The sequence below is a fragment of the Acipenser ruthenus genome, chromosome 4, assembly GCF_902713425.1.
Source record: "Acipenser ruthenus chromosome 4, fAciRut3.2 maternal haplotype, whole genome shotgun sequence".
In the NCBI taxonomy this organism is placed as follows: domain Eukaryota; kingdom Metazoa; phylum Chordata; class Actinopteri; order Acipenseriformes; family Acipenseridae; genus Acipenser; species Acipenser ruthenus.
Genome location: NC_081192.1, coordinates 79,004,966 through 79,021,610, shown reverse-complemented (window position 1 = coordinate 79,021,610; position 16,645 = coordinate 79,004,966). Strand labels below are relative to the sequence as shown.

The following is a 16,645-nucleotide window of genomic DNA, read 5'->3' as shown; positions in this document are numbered from 1 at the left end:
TTAATTTTATATGAAAACATACTTTTTGATGATTTTCTATGCTCCGCTTCTGATGATTATTCATATTAGCTGATTTCTCTGCAAAATATGTTTTTGACATAAAATAAATATTGAATAATCAAAATATATATTGTTACCAATATTAATTATCAGTAACAACAAAAGCGCATTCCAGGTTTTAGAAATAATTTCATATATATTACATTAGTTTTTTTATGGGTTATAAATTTGAGATTCATTTAGAGTTTAAAACCACCTTGCATTGGTAAATTACATACAATTCACTACAAAGGAAACCTAATTTTCACAAATGGCTTTTTCAGTTGAAATGATAATAGAAATGAGACCTAGATAGTTCATCAATTAAAAACCTTGAAATTGTTTTTTTTACTGACACAAAATAGAATTCCTTTAACAGAACTTGCCTTCTGGAACACGGAAGTGGCACATCTGAAGCCTCTCTTCACATTTAAGACCCTGGATATCTTTGGCTTCTTCTAAAGCAGCTTCATAAGACTTCTTCAGGCCCTTCAAATTTTTTGGCTGTAAAATAATTAAGGTAAAATAAAATGTTCAATTTCTTGTGTTGTTGTAAAGGTTGTAAGGAATCACTGAACAAAAAAAAATAAGTAACAATAATATTAAGTGTATAATACTGATTAACACAACATTTCAAGATGCTGGTCAATGTTTATAACTTAAACTCTCAAATGGCTCATACTGCAGAATTATTATTATTATTATTGTTATTATTTATTTCTCAGTAGACGCCCTTATCCAGGGCGACTAACAAGTGTTATAAAATATCACAGTACAAAGTACCACATTACAAAACATCACATTGTAAAGTATCACATTTCAGATATTGTCACATTACAGATAAGAGCAGTTGTAAAGTACAATAAAATCAGTAGCAAAAGTTCAAATTCAAATAAGAGCAAAAAATGAAGAATACAGTAAATAATTACATGTAAGAGCGGGTTCGACTAAGAGTGGTTAACTTATATTAAAACTATTTGCTTATACGAGTAAAGTCCAGTATGAGCACGTAGTAAGTACAATGAATGGATGAGAATGATCTCAATAACAGCAATTACAAAAAATGTGAATACAGATACCTATAAGAGTTAAGTCAAGTACAAGATACAGGAAGTAGTTATAATTAAGAGCAGTAGTAGAATACGGCAAGGTATGGAGCAGTTCAGTGCAAGTACAAGCTGATGCAAGTACTGGTACAACTGGGTGCCATATAGTCCAGTATAGTCAAGAGTTGTGAAGTTTACAGATGCTGTCTGAACAGGTGTGTTTTGAGGAGGTCCTGAAAGGTGGTCAGGGACTGAGCAGTCCTGACATCTGTGGGCAGGTCATTCCACCACTGAGAGGTAAAGGTGGAGAAGGAGCAGTTTCTGGAAGTGGGGGAGCGGACGGGGGGGGGGAAGCTACTCTGCCGGTGGTGGAGGAGCAGAGGGGGCATAGGGAGAAATGATAGTCTGGAGATAGGAGGGAGCAGAAAGATCAAGACAGCGATAGGCGAGTACAAGAGTTTGGAATTGGATGCGAGCAGCGACAGGGAGCCAGTGCAAAGAGCGGAGCAGCGGTGTAGCGTCGGAGAAATTAGGGAAAATACAAGGCAAGCAGCAGAGTTTTGGATGAGCTGGAGCGTATGGATGGCAGAGGCAGGGAGGCCAGCCAGGAGGGAGTTGCAGTAGGTGGGACAGTACCAGGGCCTGAACTAGAAGCTGCGTGGAGTAGTCAGTGTGGAAGGGGCAAATTCTGCATATGTTGCTGAGGAAGAAGCGACAGGAGCGTGCCTGAGTAGAGATGTGCTGAAAGTAAGAGAGGCAGGTGTCGAGGGTGACACCGAGGTTCTTGGTGGATGAGGTGAATTGAGTCATATTTTTCAGCACTGAATTTCCAATAATTGATTACAAATAAATAGACAGATGAGGTATCAAAAGGCTACTGATCTGCTACAAAATGTATCTACAGCGCTCCAGTTAAGCTGTGTAATGGGTGTTTTACGCACTGAAAAAACATGAATGATTGCGTAAAGAATACTATAGTAATTTTGCTGCTCAACTTGACTTTGCATGTGACTGGTGAATAAGCCTTAGGGTGTCTTGGTGCTGTCTTTATCCTCCTTAACCTAACCTACCAATTAATATATGTCAACCTAATCAACTGGCATACAATATTACTGTTTCTTTATTTGCATTAGTGCAGTATCGGTACAGTTAAAAATGTTTTTTTTGTTGTTGTTGTTTTGTCGATTGGAAAGGTAGAGCACGAAAGCATTTTTTTTGTATGCAGGCATTTTGTTAAGTATATTCCATTTGCAGCTTTAGAACTAAAACAAAAAATCACCCAAATAACAATAATTGTTTGTTTTTATTGTAAGTTTTTGTACAGTAGTTCAAAGTAACATTACAGTTCAAATGTAAGGCTGTAATTAATGTATTGGCAGTACTTATGACTTCAAGGTAGTGTTGCATTTTACCAACCAAAATACATTCTACTCAGTGTCTACACTGGAGAGTAAACTACTCAATGTGGAGTGCTATACTGACATATCAAAAATAAAATGTATTGTATCCTCACTATTAAAATATCAATCATACTGCAAATACATTTACTATTTGTGTAAACCTACCTCAACTGTTGGTATATGGAAATGATCAATGTGTTTCACTGAAGCCCAAAACCTTGAGTGAGGATTTCCCAGAAATTCAGCATGGTATTCTTCTATATGTCCGTCTAAACCAAAGTGCAGATAATTTCCAGAACAAGGATCGGGACACAGAATAGCAGGCCATCTAAAAAAAAAAAAAAAGAACATTATTTAATCCAGGTGCTACAAGACACGTTCTATTTGGCCAACAAGAAAAAGGAAAATGTATTTGTAGATTATAAATATTTGTCAGAAGGTGCTGGGGGCATTCAATAAATACAGGTCTTTAGTCCAAACTATTTGGATAATGTATGATTTTAAAAGCAATATTATAAATAAATGGGTTAAAACAAGTTGGCCTGGTAATACAAATGTACCAGGAGTACTGCATCAATAAACAGGTTCTGGAGGAGACATATAATTGAAAACTGATAAAATCAGGTGACCATGCTCAAACCGAGAGAAAAAAGTGAATGAAATTTCTTAGGACAAAACTGTCAAAGTTTCAGCATCCGAAATACTGTACCTGTATGATTCGCCTTCATTGCTGCCTTTCCAGTTTGTTTCTCTTAAGTTTTTTGTAATATGGATATAATTTTACAGGAATTACCAACATTTCCAAACGGGTTAGATTTTCAAACACAAAATAAACATGTAATTCACAGGAAATAAATGAACATACTACTATGAACATTTAAATACATGTATACTGTCATATAATTTTTACCTTGGCCATTTGCTTGCCTTAATCATTACCAGACTCCCCACCGGAAGTTTTGAATAGACAAACTTAAGTCCATGTTCACGAAGGTCTGCCTCATTAGGAAACTTCTCCTCAGGAACAGAACAGTGGCTATAAAATGGATCTTGGTTCATGTGACAGTACCATGGCTTTTTACGATCTAAATCAATTGTATCTTTATGTGGCACAAGTCTCCATTTTAGACAATCTTGAGAATCACACTGAATCCATATTTTAGCCATTAAGTATGAGGCTTCACTTTCAGACGCATTTAAATCCATTTCTGTATGGTATGATGCTTCACTCTAGAATGTTGACTTGAAGACTTGAGAAGGTTGACTATTCTGAAGAAAAAAAGATAAGAAAATATATTTGCATTAAACATATATATATATATATATATATATATATATATATATATATATATATATATATTTTTTTTTTCTTTTAAATTTAGTCGTTGCCAATTAGTTGTTTTTTTTTATTATTATTTTCTCCCCAATTTGATATGCCCAATTATTTTTAGGCTCAGCTCACCGCTACCACCCCTGCGCTGACTCGGGAGGGGCAAAGATGAACACACGCTGTCCTCCGAAGCGTGTGCCGTCAGTCGCCTGCTTCTTTACACTCTGCAGACTCACCGTGCAGCCGCCTCAGAGCTACAGCGTCGGAGGACAACGCAGCTTACAGGCAAGCCCGCAGACGCCCGGCCAGACTACAGGGGTTGCTGGTGCGTGGTGAGCCGAGGACACCCTGGCCGACCTAACCCTCCCTCACCCTGGACGGCGCCGCCCCCTGGGAGCTCCCGTCCATGGTCAGCTGTGGAATAGCTTGGACTCGAACCGGCGACGTCCAGGCTATAGAGCGCATCCTGCACTCTAGCGAGTGCTTTTACTGGATGCGCCACTCAGGAGCCCCATTAAACACATTTTTAAGTAGTAGTAAAACAGGGATATAGTTTAGATTTAATTGCATTATACCCGTCTCCATAGCTAATAACTTTTACATACAATTACTTCAAGTACACTTGCAGTTTTCATTTTTTTTATTTAGCAAGGTACAAAGAGTATACCTAGTAAATTATACAGAATTTCGATGTTTCCTTTTTTGAAAAATAGGAGTAGAAGCTGATGCTATAATTGTATTACCGGTATTACAGAAAATTGTAGATTCAACAATGAGTGGACCAATAAATATTTATTTATTTTACCAACTGTACCGAACGCAAAGCCAATGTGTTTATTGTGCAATGAATGTGTCAGTAGATAAGGAATACAATATGAAAAAGGCATTTTGAAACCAAACAAGGAGTTTTTGGAAATATGTATCTAGAGGGCACAGTAGTTAGAAGCTCAAAAGAAAAAGCGCTGATCACTTCTTAACAGTTATACTATTAATATGTCACATACATTTTATTTGTAATGATACTCCTCACACTGTTCTATTATTAAAGTACTATTCATACTATTATTTGTTTATTTAGCAGACGCCTTTATCCAAGGCGACTTACAGAGACTAGGGTGTGTGAACTATGCATCAGCTGCAGAGTCACTTACAATTACGTCTCACGATTACGGTTAAGTGACTTCGCCCAGGGTCACACAGGTGAGTCAGTGGCTAAGGTGGGATTTGAACTAGGGACCTCCTGATTACAAGCCCTTTTCTTTAACCACATATGGTAAAATTGTAAGTTTTGTTCAATATATGAACATTAAGTTCTGTAATATTTATTATTGCTTAAAAATATGCAGAGTAAAATACTCTAGCCCACCTACTGCTAATTTTTTTCCCCAATCTGGCCCCCTTAAATTTAAAAAACTAGTTTAAGAGCCCTGCTCTAACTAAGGCAACTATCTGTCCAGGATATACGAGAAACACATGCAAGCAGTTTTACAGCAAGTACAACATAAACCAGTCTGCGTTGTTGCAGATGAAACTACAGATGGGAGAGAAGTGTCCTGGACATTGTATTTAATTTGTAATTATTAAAATTGTATATTTTTGTAATAATTCTCCTTGTTTGACTAGTCTGCATATTGCAATGCCAGCAATAAGCTGTTTTTTGAAAACACCTTTTTGTTGACTGACCTACAGTACATTGTTACTAGTGGACTGCTTTAAGAAAGATTTTTCCTGAAAACTACAGTATTTCAGGGACTTAAATAAAAAAAAATGAATGTAATTAATGTAAAAATGTTATTTATGTTCAAATTACGTTGTTAATTCTTAATAAATTGTTAAAAAACAGAATTTGCCATTTCCAAGAATGGAAAATCAGGAGCCCTACAAAATGAGTTGATTAAGAATCTGTATAAATAGCCATTCGAAAATACATGAATTTAATGAACACAAGAACAGCGAAAGATATGACCATGCCCCGAGTAATGAAGATCGCCTGGTTGCTATCGGCATGATTGAAGGCAGCCTGTCTGTGAGAGAAGTTACCCGGAGAATGAGATGTTCTGCTTCAACAATCAGCAGACTAGTCCAGAGAAACTAGCTCTGTGAGGGACAGACCACGTCCTGGAAGGCAGAGGGTAACCACACTGGCCCAGGACCGTCACATCCGACTGATCCATCTGCGTAATCGTTTTCAGACTGCAGTGGCTACAGCACGAGAAATTCCAGGAAGAAATAACCCGCGCATCAGCAGAATGACTGTAGCTCACCATCTGCATGAAAATGATTTGCATGCTCGGAGGCTGTTCAGGGGTAACATGTTGATAGCTGAGACGAAATCGCCGTCTTATGTGGGCCAGAGAACATCTGAGGTGGTGGCAGAGAGTGGAGTGTTTTATTCACAGATGAATGTCATTTTGACCTTGACAGACCTGACGGAAGGCAATGTGTGTGGAAACGTCGTGGTGAGTGTTATGCTGACTGTTGCGGTGCAGACCAACCGGTGCAGAGGAATCTCCTTTAACACAAGAACGCCTTTATTGCAGATTGCAAGCAGCCTTACTGCTCAGTGATACATTGACAAAGTCCTTGAGGCAACAGTTTTTCCGTTCCTGCAAGCCAATCCGGAAGGACAATGCAAGACCACACAGTGCTAGGATTACAATTGCACAACTTTGAGGTCTTGCCTTGGCCAGCTTTTTCTCCTGACCTGAGTCCAACAGAACATCTGTGGGGCCAAATCGACAGTGCCATCCACAGGAGACAACCCGACCAGCCAACCTTCACCAGCTGGCTGCAGCTGCACAGGAAGAGTGGCGGAACATCCCACAGAGGCTGATCAGGTCTATGCGTCAACACTGCCAGGATTGTGTTAATGTTCAGGGAGGTCATACCCGACACTAACTTTGTAATGTTTTCATTTTTACAGTGTGTCACGTTTCATACTGAAAACTTGTGATTCTTTGATCTCTATTTTTGTTCACATTTTCTGTGATTTTGTTTGATATCTATGTTTAAAATATTTGATTAAATCCATTAGACCTGAGTGTTGCGTTTCTTTTGTGCATCATATCTGAAGGGGTGTGGCAAAAAAAGTTTGGGAACCCCTGCCTTATAGGGTAATCAAGAACATTGTTTTTATGAAGTGATTAACACAGGCACATGTGCTTATTCCTCAGTGCGCCAGGCATTTTCATTTAGTTTATAGTCAATATGAATCTACAATTGTGTTTAATATGGTAATTTTGTAGATGTTCCATTCTGGCGGGATTTAGCCCAGACAGAGCAGTTAGAGGTTGCAAGCATCTGAATACACCAGGTTACTACATCAACAACTCAATAAATAGAGCCTGACGCAGTGAGTAAAAAAAGAAAGAAAGAAAAAGAAAGCAATGCCAAAATGTAAATGTATTTTCAATTATCTATTATTATTATTATTATTATTATTATTACTGAACTCAATATAAAAGTATGCAATCCGTGTAACACAATATGGCTACTTAAACTAATTAGCCACAAATTATACACCCAGGAGTGTACTGAAATTAGCTAGCTGCTTAAAAAAAGATAATACTAAGAGAGGGTGGCTATTTAAATAACCATTAAAATTGCCTATTTAAATGGTTTAATTATTCTTATCAATTATTTAACAAAATTGCCTATTTAAATGGTTTAATTATTCTTATCAATTATTTAACAATGTGTCCCGGTTTTGAGCTTTGAAAATCTGGTCACCCTAGTTATAACATATCTGCCTGAGTCAGTAAAATTCCTGAGATTTTGTGTTTTTTACTAATGTACCACATTTATATTGACATACAGCAGTGCTAAATTAAATATATATGCAAACAAACATGATATCAAACAAACTAATAATAAACTAAATGAATATATTAAAGCTCAACTTCATTGCTCTAGTCCATGGATTTATAGCTGTAGACAGATCTCACACTCTTTCTAAATAATTTTCGTATTACCTAACCCACTTTAAACCATATTCCCGCCCTGTGGATTAAAAAAAAAAAAAAAAAAAAAAACACTTTGTCACCACTGTTGTCCAACACCTAGCTTGACGGCACAAGGGTATTATATAACGATATAACTGAGGGAACAAACATTATTTTAAGTAAAATGTATTTTTAAACTCACGTTCTACTCGATTCAAACAGCTCTCAAATTACCGTCACCTCCTCTAACCCGCGCTCAGTTTGCAAAGCAACCAAGGCGTTTTAGCGAGATTCCACAACGCCACGCCCCTAAACTGCATCCTCTTCTCTGAGTGGACGGTTTAAAATAGATCCCAGCTATCATTGTTTTTTTTCAAGTGTCCGTTGAAAGAAATGAAAACTATTTATGTTATGTGAACTGAGTGGTTCAACCGTCGCTCTCCTTTTTTTAAATAACAATTTCAGCAGACAATGACCGTTGAAAGAAAATAAAACGATTGATGTTATGTGAACTGAGTGGTTCAACCATCGCTCTCTGTTTTTTTTAATACGCTAGTAGGGCGCGATTTTGTAGCAATGTTGTGCTGCTTGCGCAACTCGTAATAACGTTATCATGATATGCTACATGCCGATCATACATGATAAGGGTGACAAAAGGTAGGTACTAAAACAAAGTTTATTTTATAACAATAACCTAAACCTAAGGTGCGTGGGGTATTAATGTCACGTGGTAGGGGTGCTGCGGGTCAATTAAGCACTTTGTAAATTACCAGTTGCGCACGCAGCACTACACTGTGAGCTATGCTGTGGGAGTCTTTGTTCTGCAGGGATATATATATATATATATATATATATATATATATATATATATATATATATATATATATATATATATATATTATACATACTCTTGCATGATTTGGCGACTGGTTAGCGTCGGACCCCTCTAATTTCAGTGCCTAAACACTGATGACTGATATTTATATATATAGGAGGCTTGTAGTTAACAGTACGTACACTACACAACATAACTTTTATTTATTTATGTATTTGTTTGTTTGCAGTGGTGGCCACATTTATTGCGTCACCCCGTTATCTTTACAATCTACATTTATAGTTTGTTTTTCTATAGACTTTTTTTGTTTGTCGTTATTGTTGATTTGCTGTTTGTGGTTATATTGAATTATCTTTTGTATATAAATATGATTTTCTCTTCATAATGCAAAAATATTGAAAGTCAGGAAATATACAGTACATTATGTTTATATGCCAAAAATGAAATGCATTTATTTATGTGTTTGCTACAGTGGTGGCCACATGTATTACAGTAGGTTTAACCAGGCTGAAGTTGTTTTGATATTATACTACAATTATAGTGCCAGCTTTTGATAAATAGACAGACTTTTTGCATAGGTCAGATTTCCAGCCTCTAGTGACTCCACGTCTGCTTTCCTTAAACGTTTAAAGTGGTAGGATGATGAAGTATTGTGTTTTAAACTTTGACCTATTCGTTTTCTGTTTGATTTACCTGTGTGTCTGGCATGCTGAATGCCTTTCGAGTGGCAGAATGAACCATAGCTGCTCACATCAATACTGTTTCCCCACAGACAGGTTCTTTGGAGATTTTAAAAACTGAATTTTTGCATCCTGTAAATTTATATTTAGCTTGAGCCTTGAAAAAGAGGCATTTCCTTTTTCGTGATTGTTTTACAATAACATGGCTATATGTGAATACAGGAACGCATGTTTTATTCACCTTATAAAAATGTTCATATAGCACATCAGTCCAGCCTTTCTGCAGGAAACGGTTTTGAGAACCTTTTTTTGTTATTTTTGGGGATATCTTTGACCATTCAGAAAAAGTGAGTTGGATAGTAAACTTCTCCAACTTATTAGCAGTGAAACTATAGCCACCATCTCCACACTTTGGTTTTTCCTCATCTATATCAATACATTCATCTACTTTAGATTCATTGTCTTTTTTTCACTTTCAGGTGCGCTGTGTAGAGAAGATTGGTCTTTTGCAATCAGGACAAAAAAAGGGACTGATATTCTTAACTACTTCAAATATGTTATATATGCATTCAGGATGAAACCAGTTTGTGCAGTTGTCACAGAAAATCATTTGTTCTCCATGCCATGGCATATTACACCAGCAATAACAAGCACCATCTTTTGGCGTTACATTTTCACTTGCTTGATTTGAAACATTTGTTTGCATTAGGTGATCCTTTATTGCTTCATCATTTGAACGCATAGACATAACAGATAGCGTAATTTCTAGAGAATCCAGACTTTTACCTTCTAAATTGTGAGGTAAAGCATTAAAGTTGTACAGTGTGTACTGTTTTGCAACTTTTTGGCGTTGATGTAATGAGCAATGGACATTAAAATCTGTCGCTAAATCTGTAGGTGAACATCGTTCATTTTCAAAACCATTAAAACCACTTTCATCTTCTTTCTCATCTTTCAGAATGAGTGTCGCTGTCTGTTTCAACAGTGTGATTACTGGAGTCCTTCTCTTTGTTTTGCTTCTTTCTTTCATTTTTTTTTGCAACTTTTATTTGCCCAAGAATTCGCTCTCTTACCCCTTTACGATTATTTTTAAATAAGGCATACAGCCACAGGCGATTGATGGCATTGTTTGCTAGCAATGTCTTTCTACAACCCCCATAACAATGTTGATTTCTTCCTGCCACGTTTACAATCTTTTTCAAGTTTTCCAATTGTAATTAAACATGTGACTATTCCATCAGTAGTTATTTTGCACAAATGGTTATTTGTAATAATATTTGATTTATTACTTGCCATTCTGCTTATTATTCTCCACCATTTACAAATTGTGTGTACAACAGCGTTTAGTACAACACATCAATTTTGTTGACGTGCTGACAAAACGTGTTCTCCAACAAGAAAAAAACAAGCAGTAGGCCAACAGTTCTTTGGTCTAAACTTTGTCAAACTAAACTGAGGTAATCATTTTTGGCAAAAGATTGGGCTGGCCATGACAGGGTCTTGATCTGGTGGTCCTCCATCCACACCTTGATTGACCTGGCTGTGTGGCATGGAGCATTGTCCTGCTGGAAAAACCAATCCTCAGAGTTGGGGAACATTGTCAGAGCAGAAGGAAGTTTTCTTCCAGGACAACCTTGTACTTGGCTTGATTCATGCCAAAGCTGCCCGATTCCAGCCTTGCTGAAGCACCCCCAGATCATCACCGATCCTCCACCACATTTCACAGTGGGTGCGAGACACTGTGGTTTGTAGGCCTCTCCAGGTCTCCATCTAACCATTAGACGACCAGGTGTTGGGCAAAGCTGAAAATTGGACTCATCTGGGGGTGCTTCAGCAAGGCTGGAATCGGTCAGATTTGTCTTTGTGACAGACGCATGAATCAAGCCAAGTACAAGGTTGTCCTGGAAGAAAACCTGCTTCCTTCTGCTCTGACAATGTTCCCCAACTCTGAGGATTGTTTTTTCCAGCAGGACAATGCTCCATGCCACACAGCCAGGTCAATCAAGGTGTGGATGGAGGACCACCAGATCAAGACCCTGTCATGGCCAGCCCAATCTCCAGACCTGAACCCCATTGAAAACCTCTGGAATGTGATCAAGAGGAAGATGGATGGTCACAAGCCATCAAACAAAGCCGAGCTGCTTGAATTTTTGCGCCAGGCGTGGCATAAAGTCACCCAACATCAATGTGAAATCATGTGGTGGAGAGCATGCCAAGACGCATGAAAGCTGTGCTTGAAAATCAGGGTTATTCCACCAAATATTGATTTCTGAACTCTTCCTAAGTTAAAACATTAGTATTGTGTTGTTTAAAAATGAATATGAACCTATTTTCTTTGCATTATTCGAGGTCTGACAACACTGCATCTTTTTTGTTATTTTGACCAGTTGTCATTTTCTGCAAATAAATGCTCTAAATGACAATATTTTTATTTGGAATTTGGGAGAAATGTTGTCAGTAGTTTATAGAATAAAACACAAATGTTCATTTTACCCAAACACATACCTATAAATAGTAAAACCAGAGAAACTGATAATTTTGCAGTGGTCGCTTAATTTTTTCCAGAGCTGTATATATATATATATACAGACACATTTTTTTTTTTCAAACTTCAAAAATAAAAACAACTTTCAACGGGAACTGTTTAAACTATATAGAAAGCATACTGCAGTGGGACGCTAAAATGGATTGAAGGAGGTTGGGGAATCGAACAATGGTGGTTTATTAATTCTATTTGCCACCTTTGAAAAGGCAGCCCTCTGATCTAGCAATTGCGGTTCCTTCCCAGGCTCAACTAACTGGTTTGCAAATTAGAACAAAGCACCAGACTTGCAATTGTATTTAACAACTACACACAAGCTCACTGAACAACACTCTACTTCATAGAACACAGGCTGCCAGTCCGCGCTTCTGTTCTAGAATGGATTTCTTACCCTCCTTCCCAGCAACACCACGTGCTGAACTGTATTTCATTGAAAAAAACATGGATTTGAAATGTGAAAGAAGACCTCTGTCTAGTTTTTTTTGGTAGGAGCGATTGAAGCTACCACTATAATTGTAGTATTATACAGTATGGGGGGTATCATTGTGTGCCACCCATGGGCTAAAGGGTTAATTGTACCCTGGCAATTTTTTCTTCCTTTTGTTTAGCAAGGTACAAAAAGTATATCTTGTAAATAACAAACCATTCCTGCGTTTTGTTTTTTTTGGTAGGAGTGATTGAAGCTGGCACTATAATTGTAGTATTATAAGGTGTACTGCGAATGTCCAATATCAAACCAACTTCGGCCTGGTGTAGGATTACTGCTTTGTGGCAATATAGTTAGTTTTACTATATACTTTTTTGTTGTTATAGTTCGTTTTTCTGCAATACATATTTTTCAGAAGTTTTCAGATTTAATTCATGTTTAGTTTGCATGTGTTGTTATTGCAATACTCATTGATATTTTAGACAACAATTCAAGAAAAGTTGTCTTCAATGAAGAAGAAAAGGAGACAATCCCACGACTGCCACGATTCACAACACGGAGCACACCACAGAACGAACAAGGCCACCCACAAATACCCTTCAAGGTTTTACATTTTTTACTCCACTTTTAGAATTTGTTTACCATTAAGTACTACAAACGATGCCAGGGATTGTGATTACTTTTATAGTGTAATGCTTACAATAGGTAGGATAGCTTCACCATTTTGGGATTTTCACCCAGAGATATCTGAAATATTCCATTCAAAAACGTAACCATCTCATAATAACACAACAGTTTTACAAAAGCTTTCCAAATCCTATCCCTGTACTAAACTAGAACTTCCAGGCAAGAGTCAACTAAGTACTCTTTTTTTTTTTTTTTTTGCTTGGTAGAGATCAGAAATATTTTTTCTGAAATTGGCACTACATCAGGAGAATCATTGGCAGAAGGTGATCCTGATGAATGCAATAATGTAGAAGAACACAGTAGACTAAATATTTCTGCACAATTTGAGACAAGGAAAACAGGACGTGGAGTGCTTTCAGTTTGTAAAGGGGGATGAGGTGCTACAGGGAACTATGGTAAAGTTATGTAAAAAGGGAGATGGATTAACATTTGATTGACTTGGTCCATCTGTAAAGGAGATTTTCAATAATTGTGCAGTTCTTTAAAAATATGAAAGGGGAGATATTCACTTTATGGTTTTCCCAGACACTAAAACCCTAGTCCAGGTCTGGCAATGGAATGTGAAACAGGCAATGTGATTGGTTGAGCAAGGTTCCAGCTGTCCGTATGTTGGATGGATATGGACAGTTTGAGCCTTATTGCATGTTAGAAATCAATGTACTGCCTCATAGAATTTGCCGTACCGGCAGCCATCTTGTTTACAGTTACAAATTTCCAGCAACTATAAAACTGAGTGACCAACTACCTGAAAATATTGATGTTTCTGAAGATACTGAACCGCCAAAAAAATCCCGAAAAAGGTAAGAAGACTGGAATCTGTCAATATACACACTCACCCCGACTTCATCACTTCAAATACTGTCTTGTAACGGTTTGTAAACGCTACAGAAAAACACAAAAAGACACTTCTACACATTATCCACTCCCCTCCGACACAGACCTTGAAAAATGTATGAAATCCGAGACGACATTACATCATTTTTTTTATTCCCGTCCCTCTGTTCTGCTGAAACAACTGTGTCTTGCACTAACCGAAAAAAATGAATTTAGTGCCGTCTCAACTCCACCTCCTGGTGAATCTTTTCAATGGCAATGTACAATTCAACACATCAAAAATAAATATTTACTTACTTTTGCATGATTCAATTAAATCAATTTACTCAGCTTAAATTAATGTGTAGTTCAAAGTTATAAATGGGACTACTTTTGTGGTCCCTTTATTGGCGTAAGCATATTTAATAAAAAAACAAATGATTTCTGCTTCTTTTTTTTCAGATCTGCATTATAAATGCAATAAGACATCTGTATGTATATTGGACGTATACGGACGGCTGTGTGTGTGTGTGTGTATGTGTGTATATATATATATATATATATATATATATATATATATATATATATACATACAGGGAGGGGGTTAAAATGTTATTGTTAATTGTTCAATTATCACCTGCACCTGGCAGTTATTGTAAATTAAAGCCAGGTGCAGAGTTTAAAAGAGACAGCCAGTCTGTTCTGGACTGCTGAGTAGAAGGAAGCAGGAAGGTGTACCCTGCTGACAAGCAGTCAAACAAAACGTACTGTGTGTTACTGTGCTACAGTATGTAAAACATTGTGTTTGTTTGTTAATGGGTAAACAGCTTAGCTGTCCTGTTTATAGTTAGTGTGTTCCTGTTTGTTTAGTTAGTGCTGGAGTAGAGCTAGGTGTTTATTTTGTTTTTGTTTATTTTTGTATTATTAAAAGTGTGCTTGAAAAGCAATGAAACCTCAAGTTTGTGATGGGTCTCCGTTTTTATAGGAGCAAACGAACATGAGTGAGAGCAGTCGTGTTACTATATATATATATATATATATATATATATATATATATATATATATATATATATATATTTGTAGTTTTTCTTTTGTGGATGAGGAAAAATAAATTATTTCAGCTTTTTTTTTGCAAAACTAAATAATTCTAATTACAAAGTATTCATACCCTTTGATGCTATGATAGTATTGTCTACAAGGTGCTAGAAATTTCAATATGATAATGCAGAACCAATTCTAGAAAAGTCTAGAAAATGCTGGATTATAGGTGAACATTCTTAGAGAGTATAAAAGGCTTAGGCATAGGATGAAAAAGTAAAGAGCTATCTGAGGACCTAAGGCAGAACATTATTTTTTGTCATAAAGCTGGAGAAGGATACAAGAAGATTTCCAAGCATTTGAGTATCCCAATTTCAACTATTGTGTCAAGAAGTACAAGACTCATGGTACTGTTGCAACGCTCCCTCAGTCTGGAAGAAAGAATGTTCTTTCACCAAGAACAAGCAGAAGATTTGTGAGGAATGTTAATAACAATCTGAGATTGACTTCCAAAGATATTCACAGTGAATTGGCTGCAAGTCGGACTGGGGTTTCCATTTCAACCATAGGTCGAGTATTGTATGGTGAAGGTCTCTATGGTCGCAGGCCAAGGAAACAGCCACTCTTAGGAAAACATCACAAGGACAATCGCTTAAAGTTTGCAAAATGCCATTTGAATGATGGATATGAGTTCTGGTCAGAGGTTTTGTGGAGTGATCGAGCTATTTGGTCACGCTGATAGTAGTTACGTTTGGGGAAAGACTAGTTAGGTGTACAAAGAAAAGAACACCATACCGTGGCAAAGTGGTTTGTAGTGCACAGGTGTAGAGGTGATGCAGTGCTTAACAACAACAGTCCAACAACAGTTCCAAGAGTGAAAACAAAGCTTTATTTTTTTGCTTTAAATAATAATAATACACAGCAATGTGTAAAGCCAGTCAAGCCCACGGGGTTCAGTCCTGAAATAATAATAACACACACTATACACAGACACGGTCACGAATCCCAACAGTGAGTGCTCCTTGTGTAAGTGATGAATTATACAGTAACAGTGAAACAGTAGTGCAGTGCAGTCTGGGATTGATGCTGGCTGAATAGCAACAGCTCCCAGATTTAGTCTTCTATGAATGATAAGGGTGACAATTAATAGACAGATACAACACAACAAAAACTCACGGTTACTTTTGGCTTTTACCATCCTTTACAGGTCTTTCACAACCATAACAAAGGAACAGATTGCTTGGCCACATCCCCTGATATACATCCTGTCATGTCCTCTTTGGTAGCGAGTGCAATCACATATCCACCAATCCATAACTGACACATCGCCACCACAGTAAGGCGCTGACTTCTGGTATTGTAGCGACGCCCCCTTTCTGGATGGTTGACTTCCGACTGACCCTGGAATGAACTGTCAAACCATCCAGTCCGGGGCGCACTGTTCCTGTTATACAGTGCCCTCACAGGTCTTGAGGGAGATTTCTGACTCTGATTCATTCTTTCTTTGTCACACGTACCTACTGTCAAGCATGGAGGTGGTAATATCCTTCTATGGGGCTGTTTTTTCTCTAATGGCACAGGAAATTTTGTTCCAATACATAGTAAAATGGATTCCCAAGCATACCAAAAGATATTGGCCAATCATCTGAAACCCTCCCCTACAAAACAGCACAACTGGACGTTCCAACACAACAACGATCCAAAGTACACATCAAAATCTACTTCAGAATGGTTAACAAATAAAGTCAAGGTTCTGGGATGGCCTAGTCAAAGTCCCGATCTAAATCCAAATGAGAATCTTTGATATGAGTTGAAGAAGGATGTGCACAAGCGAAGTCCTCGGAATTTGAATGAATTGGAACAATTT

The 16,645-nt window shown here is 37.3% G+C and overlaps 1 protein-coding gene across 1 annotated transcript; it reads right to left on the bottom strand.

The window, feature by feature from the left end:
• Positions 1 to 358: 358 nt before the first annotated feature.
• On the bottom strand, positions 359 to 8,052 carry LOC117400068 (zinc finger CW-type PWWP domain protein 2-like). Its single transcript, XM_033999510.3, has 4 exons — positions 7,959 to 8,052; positions 3,396 to 3,754; positions 2,651 to 2,813; positions 359 to 543 (listed from the first exon to the last, which is right to left on the bottom strand). Exons 2-4 carry the CDS (start codon positions 3,689 to 3,691, stop codon positions 412 to 414), a joined length of 591 nt encoding a protein of 196 aa, XP_033855401.3. The 5' UTR covers positions 3,692 to 3,754; positions 7,959 to 8,052; the 3' UTR covers positions 359 to 411.
• Between the last annotated feature and the right edge of the window lie 8,593 nt (positions 8,053 to 16,645).

Excerpts from the sequence above, each read along its gene's own strand:
- LOC117400068 (XM_033999510.3), bottom strand. The coding sequence starts at position 3,691 with ATGGATTTAAATGCGTCTGAAAGTGAAGCCTCATACTTAATGGCTAAA. Across the intron at positions 2,814-3,395 it reads AAGGCAAGCAAATGGCCAAG|ATGGCCTGCTATTCTGTGTC; the intron begins GTAAAAATTATA and ends TTTTTTTTTTAG. Across the intron at positions 544-2,650 it reads TCCATATACCAACAGTTGAG|CCAAAAAATTTGAAGGGCCT; the intron begins GTAGGTTTACAC and ends ATTATTTTACAG.